The sequence below is a fragment of the Anguilla anguilla genome, chromosome 4 (assembly GCF_013347855.1).
Source record: "Anguilla anguilla isolate fAngAng1 chromosome 4, fAngAng1.pri, whole genome shotgun sequence".
Lineage (NCBI taxonomy): Eukaryota > Metazoa > Chordata > Actinopteri > Anguilliformes > Anguillidae > Anguilla > Anguilla anguilla.
Window position 1 is genome coordinate 24,607,137 of NC_049204.1, and position 11,034 is coordinate 24,618,170.

General features: G+C 54.4%; 1 protein-coding gene across 2 annotated transcripts in view; it reads left to right on the plus strand.

Annotated features, from left to right (window-relative positions):
* Nucleotides 1-11,034, plus strand: part of insrb (insulin receptor b) — a 111,140-nt gene that overhangs the window by 91,017 nt on the left and 9,089 nt on the right. Inside the window, exons 8-21 of one of the 2 annotated variants that reach the window (XM_035414932.1) lie at nucleotides 129-379; nucleotides 1,331-1,498; nucleotides 1,720-1,918; nucleotides 3,479-3,514; nucleotides 5,213-5,496; nucleotides 5,939-6,087; nucleotides 6,907-7,063; nucleotides 7,267-7,366; nucleotides 7,731-7,798; nucleotides 7,903-8,132; nucleotides 8,412-8,522; nucleotides 8,822-8,981; nucleotides 9,188-9,317; nucleotides 10,369-10,503. In XM_035414932.1, coding sequence (XP_035270823.1) covers nucleotides 129-379; nucleotides 1,331-1,498; nucleotides 1,720-1,918; nucleotides 3,479-3,514; nucleotides 5,213-5,496; nucleotides 5,939-6,087; nucleotides 6,907-7,063; nucleotides 7,267-7,366; nucleotides 7,731-7,798; nucleotides 7,903-8,132; nucleotides 8,412-8,522; nucleotides 8,822-8,981; nucleotides 9,188-9,317; nucleotides 10,369-10,503 — 2,178 coding nt within the window. The remainder of the gene's footprint in view (nucleotides 1-128; nucleotides 380-1,330; nucleotides 1,499-1,719; nucleotides 1,919-3,478; nucleotides 3,515-5,212; nucleotides 5,497-5,938; nucleotides 6,088-6,906; nucleotides 7,064-7,266; nucleotides 7,367-7,730; nucleotides 7,799-7,902; nucleotides 8,133-8,411; nucleotides 8,523-8,821; nucleotides 8,982-9,187; nucleotides 9,318-10,368; nucleotides 10,504-11,034) is intronic. The other variant, XM_035414933.1, reaches the window with a different exon arrangement.

Here is an 11,034-nt window from a genome sequence, read left to right on the forward strand (position 1 = left end):
ATAATGTAGACAAAATGCCTTCTAGAAAGTCAGAGGCACATACAGCCACGGGTTTGACCTCACCGTAGTGTCTTAGAAGGTCCAAACCTGTAGCCCTTTTTGCTGATGGAAGCCCTGTTCTTTTCCAGACCCTACAAGAACGTGACGGAGTTTGACGGGCAGGACGCGTGCGGCTCCAACAGTTGGGTGATAGCGGACGTGGACCCGCCGCCTCGCGCCACCGAAGGCAAAGAGCAGCAGGAGCCCGGGTACCTCATCCACCCGCTCAAACCGTGGACGCAGTACGCCATCTTCGTCAAGACGCTGCTGTCGGCTTCCGATGAGCGCCAGGTCCACGGCGCCAAGAGCGAGATAATCTACGTCCGCACCAACGCCACCAGTGAGTTTGCCTCAGTGCTGCAGGACACCCGTCCAACGCTTCCGCATCCTCCTGGTGGCTGCCCGCAGCTTCACATGTGTAGTTTTTTTTTAAAGGAGAGCCTTCCTTACGCATTTTTTCACTGTTAAGTTGGGGAATGCAGAGAGGGCGACAGATAGAGACGGGGTCACAGTGCAGATAGTGCCGTGAGGGAAATCAAATCCCTGGCTACCAAATCATGTGTAGCAGAACATTTACCCCTCTGAAGGTTCGGTCAGGTTTGCAGTTTGGAGTCACCGTGTTCAGCTGTGTGGATCGGCTCTTTCCGCGTCTCGGTTGCGTAGGACAAACCCTCCCCCCCCCCCCCCGAGTGATGGGTGCCTTGTGCGGGGCGTACGTGCGGTCTGGGACGCGCGTGTAAATCGCGCAGGATCGATGTGGGGGAGCAGTGGCTTTGACACCCGGCAAGTTTTTTTCACCCAGGGGGCCCCGCGAGCTGCCTGCGGAGCTCCCTCCGCACGGCGCCGCCGCCGCCCGCCTCCCTCCCTCCGACGCCGTCCGATCTGGCCGCACGCGCCTCACCTCTGGCACCGGTGAGCGACGTGTCCGCGCCCTGCTTTTCAGAGGCTGCCAGAGCGGCGTCATAAAGCACGCCGCCGTCGGTAATTTACACGCCGGCGTGGCGAGTGGCGGGGCTTCTGCGCGAGGGCCTGTCATTGTCGGCGGAGCGAGATGAATCGTCGGTGTGGCCTTACGGTATTTACGTTCCTCGCTCTGGGATAGTGTCATTAATCTGTCCTTTCTTTCCGGAGCCGCGTCTGACAGTGCGGCCCGTCCGGCGCCGCGAGCTGTCACCAGCAGCCACCGCTGCTCTGCGTAACCAGCCGCCGCACGGGTTGGGCCATTTTGTTTCTGCTGTTACCTCACGTTCTCCCGTGCAGGCCATAACGGTGTTGGGCGTGTCCTTCACAGAGCCGTCCGTGCCGTTGGACCCCATCTCTTCCTCCAACTCCTCCTCTCAGATCATCCTGAAGTGGAAACCCCCTACGGACCCGAACGGGAACATCACCCACTACCTGGTGTTCTGCCAGAAACAGCCGGAGGACAATGACCTCTACAAGTTCGACTTCTGTCAAAAAGGTGGGTTCTCGACTTCCCGTTTCAGGAATCGGGAGTTGCCGGGCTGCCTTGTTCAAGGTCTCCAAAGGCGCTTGTTTGTTTCGCAGCTCAAGTTTCTTCAGTCAGTGTTTAGGTACCTCTTGTACACTTTGCCTGGAGCCTAGTGAGTGGCACTGGTAGTTTAGCAGCGTCAGCGGCCGACAGACTCCTGGGTTAATCTGGTTCCGTTCACGCGCGCGCAGGGATGAAGGTGCCGTCGCGAGTGCCCACGCACCTGGACAACGAGGAGGAGCAGAAGTGGAACCAGACGGACGAGCCGGGCCACGGCAGCCGCTGCTGCGCCTGCCCCAAGACCGAGACGCAGCTGAAGAAGGAGGCCGAGGAGTCCGAGTACCGCAAGACCTTCGAGAACTACCTCCACAACGAGGTCTTTGAGATCAGGTGAGAACTACCTCCACAACAAGGTCTTTGAGATCAGGTGAGAACTACCTCCACAACGAGGTCTTTGAGATCAGGTGAGAACTACCTCCACAACGAGGTCTTTGAGATCAGGTGAGAACTACCTCCACAACGAGGTCTTTGAGATCAGGTGAGAACTACCTCCACAACGAGGTCTTTGAGATCAGGTGAGAACTACCTCCACAACGAGGTCTTTGAGATCAGGTGGGCCCTTCACCTCGCCCCGGGCCCCGCTCGGCGCCGGGGGAATAGTCGTCCTCGAATGCGCGTGCGCCGCGCAGTTCAGCCGGTTTCGAGCAGTTCAGTATAGGGACACTGCTCACGTAGGATGCTTTTCCCATATGTTTCTGAGTGCGGGACTGATAGCGACACAACCGAGGACTGTCAACGCTTTCGAAACGTCTAATGGTTAACGATCCTAATGATAAAGCCTCTTCTCGTACTCTTTTCAAAAAACCCGAGTTTCCCGCTGATTTAAATGCCTGTTATTGACGGATTCGCCTTAGCTCCCCCTCAGCTCACCCTGGTTTTTGAAGTGGGAACAGGATGCTCTTTTTCGAAGCCCCTACAGGAGAGCCACATTCCTGGAAGTGTCATTAAGTAGAGCATGTGGAACAGAGGTGCGCTGGGTACAGGTTGTGCCTTCCGCAGTCTAATCTCCCCTTACCTCACCCGCCGACCAGCCGCATATGAGGATACGATCTGAAGGGCGGAAGCCCCCCCCCCCCCCCGTGGAGCCCCGAAAGTTCCCCGTGTTCTCAAAGAACAGATGACAGTCCCAGAAGAAAAGAGGAACTGGTTGCGGTGCTTTGCTCTGGCGGTGAGAGCGGCGGGACGCTGCCGTTGAGCCCCGGAGCAGCGGACTGCAGCTCACAGAGCGCCATGTTTTAACTAGCTCACCCCGCTGTCGCTAGCTCACAGAGCGCCATGTTTTAACTAGCTCACCCCGCTGTCGCTAGCTCACAGAGCGCCATGTTTTAACTAGCTCACCCCGCTGTCGCTAGCTCACAGAGCGCCATGTTTTAACTAGCTCACCCCGCTGTCGCTAGCACAGGCTCTCGGAAGCCGCACATCTTTATGTAATAAACCAACCTAACCTGATCTGCGCCCCCCCCCCCCCCCTTCGCCCCTTATCCTGGGAACTGCAGAAAGGGCTGTGATACTCGCCTGGTGGTGATCTGTTCCGTTAGCGTGCTGTGATGTGCTGAACAGCGCCGCCCAGAGGAAACAGCCCCGGGTTTCATCCTCTCCCGTCTCTGACGCCGCTAAACTGGGGAGACTCTGGAGCCCGGGCCGACTGAGTGCCCCCTGAAAGCGGGCCCGGGCCGACTGAGTGCCCCCTGAAAGCGGGCCCGGGCCGACTGAGTGCCCCCTGAAAGCGGGGGCTAGCCGGTTGCTTAACGCACCCCGCAAAATGAGTCGCCGTTCATAAATCTCGAAGCTCGGTTAGCCGGCGACCCCTCCGAGTCCACGCCCCGCTCACCGTCGCCAGGGTGACGGGGACGAGGAGCTCTGAACGTGGCTGATCTCTTGTTTTCGCAGAACGTCTCCCGCCATGAGCCCAGCGTCCGACAGCGGGTAAGAACCGGTGCCCTGCGTTAATGCGCAGCCTTCGCTCTCGGCCAATGAGGGGGGAGAATAACCAGCTTCCGCATCAAGCGTTGCAAGGAGTAATTCCACCCACTAATTTTAGTTTTTCACTTCTTCAGCTTTCCACTTGGCTCCACTTAAAATATATATGTATATATTAATTGTGCTTTAAATCCAGAAGTTAATTGCTAAAAAAAAAAAAATATTGTTTTATGGATCAATTTTTGGGTAAAACCTCTCCGGTTGGTTCACGGGGGTTGGAAGGCCCGAAGGCAGGAGGGAGAGTAATCGCGAAGCCTCGCTTTCCGCTTTGATTGTGACTCCAGTAGAATGTGGGAGATTCGCCCCGCCGTCCCAGAGGCTGTGTTGGCGGGCGGAGTCACGCCCCCCGCAGGCTTTCAGACGCAGGGGAAGGTGCTCGTGTGAGGCGCCGAGCCGCGCCGCAGGAATCGCAGGGCTAATCGCTCTCTGAGTTTGCTCCCTTCCGCCACTGCCGTTAGGTTTTTTATTAGTTGGACAAAAAAGTAAGGGTTTTAGAACGATTCTCCGTTCTCGTTTAACAACGGACTGAGAAGCAGAAGGACGTTATCCACGGGAAGGCGTTTGTGTTTAGTTGATTACGCTGATGGTTTGTGCTGGGTCACGGGGTCACGGGGCTGTCCGGGGCCTTGGCAGCTCTTCGCTCAGAGAAGCGTTGCGGCCTGGCCGGCGCTGTACTCTCTGCCGCTCCGCGCGCCCAGCGGGCAGGGCCAGGCCGCAACGCGTTCCGGAAGCCCCGCCTCCCGCAGGGGCCGTTAGCGGGGGCCCGTTGTCTGCGAGGCGCTCGTGCAGATGGGCCCTCCCAGAGTTTAGCCGCCTGCTGGGTTTTACCCTCACGCTGGAGTGGAACGCCTGCTCGCGCGAGGGGGGACCTGCAGTCCAGGGAGTGGGGACCTGACGCAGTACTGCTGCCGCTGTCACACTGCCTGCGACCAAACCCGCCCGCAGTCAGCAGTCCAGAGGTGGTTTTCACCTCATCAGCGGCACACGGTGCCGTTATTATAACTGCCAGGGACGTCACCATCCTTCACAAGTATGTACTGCTTTGTGTTTGGTGGAGCTCCTGTGCTATTGGTCCAAACGGTTGAAAGGTGTGCGGTTCAGTTCTGGTTCCTTTGTGCTTTGTCTTGAACTGTCCTGGAAATGGCCAATTCTGTTTGGTTTCAGTGATGCACTCTTTATCAGCTTGCCTATTCGCTGTTAGCAACACACAAACCGCTAGTGAGGGAAAGCTCTAGGGCGCCACCTTGTGGTGAGAAGCCTCACCTTTCGCATAAGGACTGAAGCTGATGGAAAATGTCAGCCAGTTGATATGTTTTTTTAAATTTATTTTATAAATCTTGGGTAAAGGTCAGCATAACTGCAGGGCATTCGTGACTGATGGACTATGATTTTTGAGGAATAATTTATTAATTCTGCAATCCGCTCACATACCTCTGCATGTGAAGTAATTGGAGGAAGAAACTGTGAATGAGAATGAAGGGCAGTGTCTATTGCAGCGGACTTGATGTGTGTTTGGGTGGGTGTGCGGTCTTCGCCCCTGTGCCAGTGTCAGCACAGTGCAGGACCGGTGAGCGCTCATTGGTCCTGGGCTTTGTGGGCGGCGACCTTGTGTCCTCACGTGCCACTCCTCTGCCGACCCCTCAGGCCCTCGCGACGGCGACGGTCGGCGGTGGGCGTGGCCAACGGGACGCTGGCCCACTTCCTGACCACGGCGCCCAGCCTGCCCAACGCCTCCACCACCCGCAGCCCCAAGGAGGAGGAGGACGGGAGCAAGGTGCTCCTCACCGTCTACTCCAAGGAGTCCACCGTCATCTCCAACCTCCGCCACTTCACCAGCTACCAGATCGAGATTCACGCCTGCAACCACCCCACAGACAACTCGCGCTGCAGCATGGCGGCCTACGTCAGCGCGCGCACCATGCCCGAGGGTACCGCTCTCCCGCCCCCCCCGCTCACTCCGGCTGGCTAACGGCCTCTTAAAGCTCAGGAACACAATCCACCTAATTTCTCATACAGACATCTTTTCACTTGCAAACGTATCAGTCCCTCCTTGCTCTTTTCCTATAGGGGAATACGGGGTAGTATTTCCCTGTAATGAAAAGAGTATTTGGGACTTATTCTCTGCAGAGTAGAAAAGGACCCATATCTATGCATGGGGCCTTTTATTATTATTATTATTATGTTTATTATTATGTCTATTATTATTATTATGTCTATTATTATTATTATTATTATGTCTATTATGTCTATTATGTCTATGATTATTGTTGTTGTTGTTGTTTTATTAAATTTCTAGCTGCTTCGCAGGCTTACCTTTGCTCTGTCAGGCTCAGCTCCTCTGACTGCCCGTCTGTTCTCGGTCTTCCGCAGACAAAGCCGATGACATCGCGGGCCCGATCACCTACGAAATCGCAGACAACCCGGATGTGGTGCACATCAAGTGGATGGAACCAAAAGCCCCCAACGGCATGATCATCCTGTATGAGGTCAATTACAAGAGACTGGGAGACCAGTCAGAGGTGCGTATACACACACACACACACACACACACACACACACACACACACACACACACATATGCTGAAATGTGCAGAAATGATAGTTGCCCGCTGAAAATACCTTATGCATTACAGTTCCCCCTATTTAATCCATGAAAATACAATACAGGAACATAAACTTCAGATACGTTTTAAAATACTCAAATACTCATTCTCAGTCCCTGTATTTGTGTTTGGTTTTAACGGGTGTGTAGGCCAACAACAGTCCTCCTTCCTCCTGTGCCGTTTTTGCTGAAGAGCTTGTAGTATTTCTGTTGCCATGGAGACTCCACTAATTGGCTAGAATCTGGCAGTACCAAGAATAGCTCCGTCTTTCTCTGTAGACCAGGTGCTCAGAGCTATCTGTGTCTTCTGCTATCTTCTGTTTGTCTGGAGTAAGCCGTGATCCGTCAACCATCTTAAAGCCATGTCACCCACCCCACATCTAAATGTTTAAGTGTACACACTTAACATCATTTGTTTTCTACATTTTGCGGCAGGGAAATGCCTTGTGTACCCGCTTATTCTTTCCACACGTGTTGCTTTCGTCCAACTTTTATCGTGGTGCGGGGAGGGAGTCGTTAGGGACCGCGGAGGTGGGCGGTGTTAACGGTCAAAATCCGCAAGACAAAGAATTCATCAAAGTCAAAGCTGTCCATCAGAAAAATTCTTTAAACTGTCCTCCCTTTGTTGTTGACTTTTGCAAACAGCCAGGTGGGTTCTGGCTAAACTCCACGATTGCTGAAGCTAGGCCATAAGTTTCTCCTGACGCTAAACGCTGCCCTGCTTTGCTTTGTCCAGGAGCAGCATCACTGCGTGTCGAGGAAGACCTTCGAGACCCACGGGGGCTGCAAGCTGCGCGTAGTGCACTCTGGGAATTACACGGTGAAGATCCGCGCCATGTCGCTGGCGGGCAACGGCTCCTGGACGGAACCCACGTATTTCTACGTGCCCGACAGTAAGTCTCTGCCAGCTGCATGGTATCGGCTGGTCTCAGTCACGCTCGCAGCAGGCTCTGTGGATCTCTGCAGAAAGGTCTGCGGGCGTGAACGTGTGAGAACACAGCACCGCGCAGCGTATTGTGGCTGTGGAGATGGCCTGCCTGATTGGGTCTCTGTGGAATGTAGTGGAATGCCTCTCTCACTGCTGTGCCTCTTTCAGGGGCGGACCCGGACATACTGAAAATCGTGATTGGCCCGGTCATTTGCATCATCCTACTCCTGATTGTGGGAGGCGGTGTCTTCATGGTGTTCAAGAAGAAGTAAGTTGTGCTCTCCTCGCCCACCTCCTCCCCTTCCCCCTCCCACTTGCAGACCTACACAGAGTTAGGCCTCCGCCTGCAGAAACCCGGATTACACTAGCAATGGGCCAATGAGGCTTCATGAAGCACCTAATAGGAGGAGTTAGTTAACTGTCAATCACTGACTTTGAACCAATAAAAATATTTTTCTCTCTACAGCAGAATAAAATGACTGGTTCGCATCCGCGTGTGTCACTGATCCTGTAGCTTATGACGGCTGCACCCATCCCTGTTTTCCTGAAGCCCCATTCTCACGTCGTTCAGACGCATCAGATTCAGAGCCACGACCGTCCCTGACCAGTCTGAACTCCTTTTACTCTCGCAGGCAAACCGACGGGCCCACTGGACCGCTCTACGCCTCCTCCAACCCGGAGTATCTCAGCGCCAATGACGGTAAGGCTGCGTGAACGCGTCCCTCCGTGCTCTCGGTGCCAGTTTAGCCGCTTGCTCGCGCCCGAACCGCTGTGACTCTCTCTCTCTGTCGCTCGCGCGCGCAGTGTACGTCCCGGACGACTGGGAGGTGGCCCGGGAGAAGATCACGGTGCTGCGGGAGCTGGGCCAGGGCTCGTTCGGCATGGTGTACGAGGGCATGGCCAAGGACATCGTGAAAGGCGAGCCGGAGACGCGCGTGGCAGTGAAGACGGTCAACGAGTCGGCCAGCCTGCGGGAGCGCATCGAGTTCCTCAACGAGGCCTCGGTGATGAAGGCCTTCAGCTGTCACCACGTGGTGAGAGGCGCGCCGGGGACCCCCCCTCCTCAAACCCGAGCCTCGCCGTTTCCACCGCCGCCCGGCGTCTTCCGGTGCTCCACCGGCCGGGGCACGCCCCTGGTAGCCTTTGTGTAAACACCTGTAGCTAACCGTCGGTTCTGCTGTTTGTCTCGGGTGTTGACGCCAGTGTTTGGCTCAATTCCTCTTCAGTTGAGTCACTTTGTTGTCGGGTGTTAACCCCAGTGTTGGGCTGAATTTCTGACCGTCCCCCCCTCCCCCCTCTGTGTTTGCGTGCAGGTGCGGCTCCTGGGCGTGGTGTCGAAGGGCCAGCCCACGCTGGTGGTGATGGAGCTCATGACTCACGGCGACCTGAAGAGCTACCTGCGCTGCCTGCGGCCGGACTCCGAGGTGAGCCGCCCCAAAGCCCGGGTCAGACGCACGCGCGTCCCTCTCTCTCTCTCTCCCCCTCGGCCCAAAGCCTAACGCCCTCTCTCTCTCTCTCTCCCCCTCAGCCCAAAGCCTAACGCCATCTCTCTCTCCCCCTCAGCCCAAAGCCTAATGCCGTCTCTCTCTCTCTCTCTCTCTCCCCCTCGGCCCAAAGCCTAACGCCGTCTCTCTCTCTCTCTGTCTCCCTCTCTCTCCCCCTCGGCCCAAAGCCTAACGCCGTCTCTCTCTCTCTCTCTCTCCCCCTCGGCCCGTCCGTGCAGAACAACCCGGGCCGCCCTCCGCCCACCCTGAAGGAGATGATCCAGATGGCCGCGGAGATCGCCGACGGCATGGCCTACCTCAACGCCAAGAAGTTTGTCCACAGGGACCTGGCTGCCAGGAACTGCATGGTCGCTGAGGATTACACCGTGAAGATCGGAGGTAACGCCCCCCCCCCCCCCCCAGAAACGTCCAGCTGGCAGGGACACCCAGGAGATTCAACAGTCCGGTGCTTTTCCTGCTGTTGGGGGCATTGGGGAACGCGGGAGCCTGTGTGATGTGAGGGTAATGGATGATCTGTGAGAGGATGGACACGGCTCTGCCAGGCCCGCTCTCTAATCAGCGCTAATGCGCGTTTGTTTGTGCAGACTTCGGCATGACCAGGGACATCTACGAGACCGATTACTACCGCAAAGGCGGCAAGGGGCTGCTGCCTGTCAGGTGGATGGCCCCGGAGTCTCTGAAAGACGGAGTCTTTACTGCTCACTCAGACTGCTGGTGAGACTCTCCCCGACACCCCACTACAAAACCCTCTCTCACTCACCCCCACACTCACCCTCTCACACTCACCCTCTCACATTCACCCTTCCTCACTCACCTTCTCACGCTCTCTTTCTCACACTCACTCTCTCACACTCACCCTGTCACATTCACCCTCTCACACTCACCCTTCCACACTCACCCTGTCACATTCACCCTTCCACACTCACCCTCTCACACTCACCCTTCCACACTCACCCTGTCACATTCACCCTTCCACACTCACCGTCTCACATTCACCCTTCCACACTCACCTTCTCACGCTCTTTCTCACACTCACTCTCACACTCGCTCTCTCACACTCACCCCCACACTCACCATGTCACATTCACCCTTCCACACTCACCTTCTCACACTCACTCTCATACTCGCTCTCTTGTACTCACCCCCACACTCACCTTCTCACACTCACTCTCTCACACTCACCCTGTCACATTCACCCTTCCACACTCACCCTCTCACACTCACCCTGTCACATTCACCTTCTCACATTCACCCTCTGATATTCACCCCCATTCTGTTCACTATTTCAGGTCCTGTGCTGTTATTTGTACTGACATTCCAATTAACCTTTAAAACCAAGAAACAAAACTCAAGAAATATATATTTAATTGATCCCTTTTATTACAGTGGTCCATGATAACAACTAAAGATGTTTGATTTTTGACTGACCACATATTTTTATGGATGATCTCAACCAGCCAATTATCGACTAGCGGTAGAGGAAATTCCAATAATGTGCGTGCGCTGTAATGCATTAAATATGGTCTCCCTCTCAGCTGAACACACGGTTGAAAAGGTTAAATTTGGTAGTGTAACATTTGCAAGCGTATAACTATGCATTTTCCCCCATCGTCTTTTTATATTTGCAAGCAATCACTCATTGGTTCAATTTTTTGTGAAAAGAATCTTTACTGTGATTGTTCAGTGCCGGTACTGTGATTGTAGCGCATCGTGTAGCACTGGCTCGCTGTTTGTCCTCAGTGTGGATTGGCTCTTTGTCTTTCAGGTCGTTTGGGGTGGTCTTATGGGAGATCAGCACACTCGCAGAGCAGCCCTACCAGGGCCTGTCCAACGAGCAGGTCCTCAAGTTCGTCATGGACGGGGGCTACCTGGACCGGCCAGAGAACTGTGCCGAGAGGATGTAAGCACACAAGCGTTCGATCAGAAACGGCCGTCATAGCTCTGGCTTTAAACGCTATCGTTGTGATGATGTTGTTATGATGTTGTGCTGTTGCCGTACGTGTTGTCACAAGGGCAGTATGCACCAGACAGGAAAACATTAATGTTGTTGAAATAACAATGTTCTTACACACTTCCTCTGGACATTCATTGAGAATTATCATGTGGAGTAAGATTCCTATTAGTACCCACCATTACATCAAATATCAAATATGAGCAAGCTCTACATGGAATCTTATTTTGCAGCACATTACTGATCCATCTTCAGAGCTGAGTTAATGTTAAAATCCTAAATCAGATCACAGTGCATGTCAGCAGGGGCTTGGACCTTTCTCAGTTTGGTTAGACGTGTTAATCACACTTTAGTGTGAGGCAGCCGGGCATCACATCTGAACTGATATGCACTTGCATTTCAAATGTGATTAGAAAATTATTATTATTTTGACAACTTGTTGGTGTTTTTTTGGGTCAGTGTGCAAGCCCTGTCATTTCT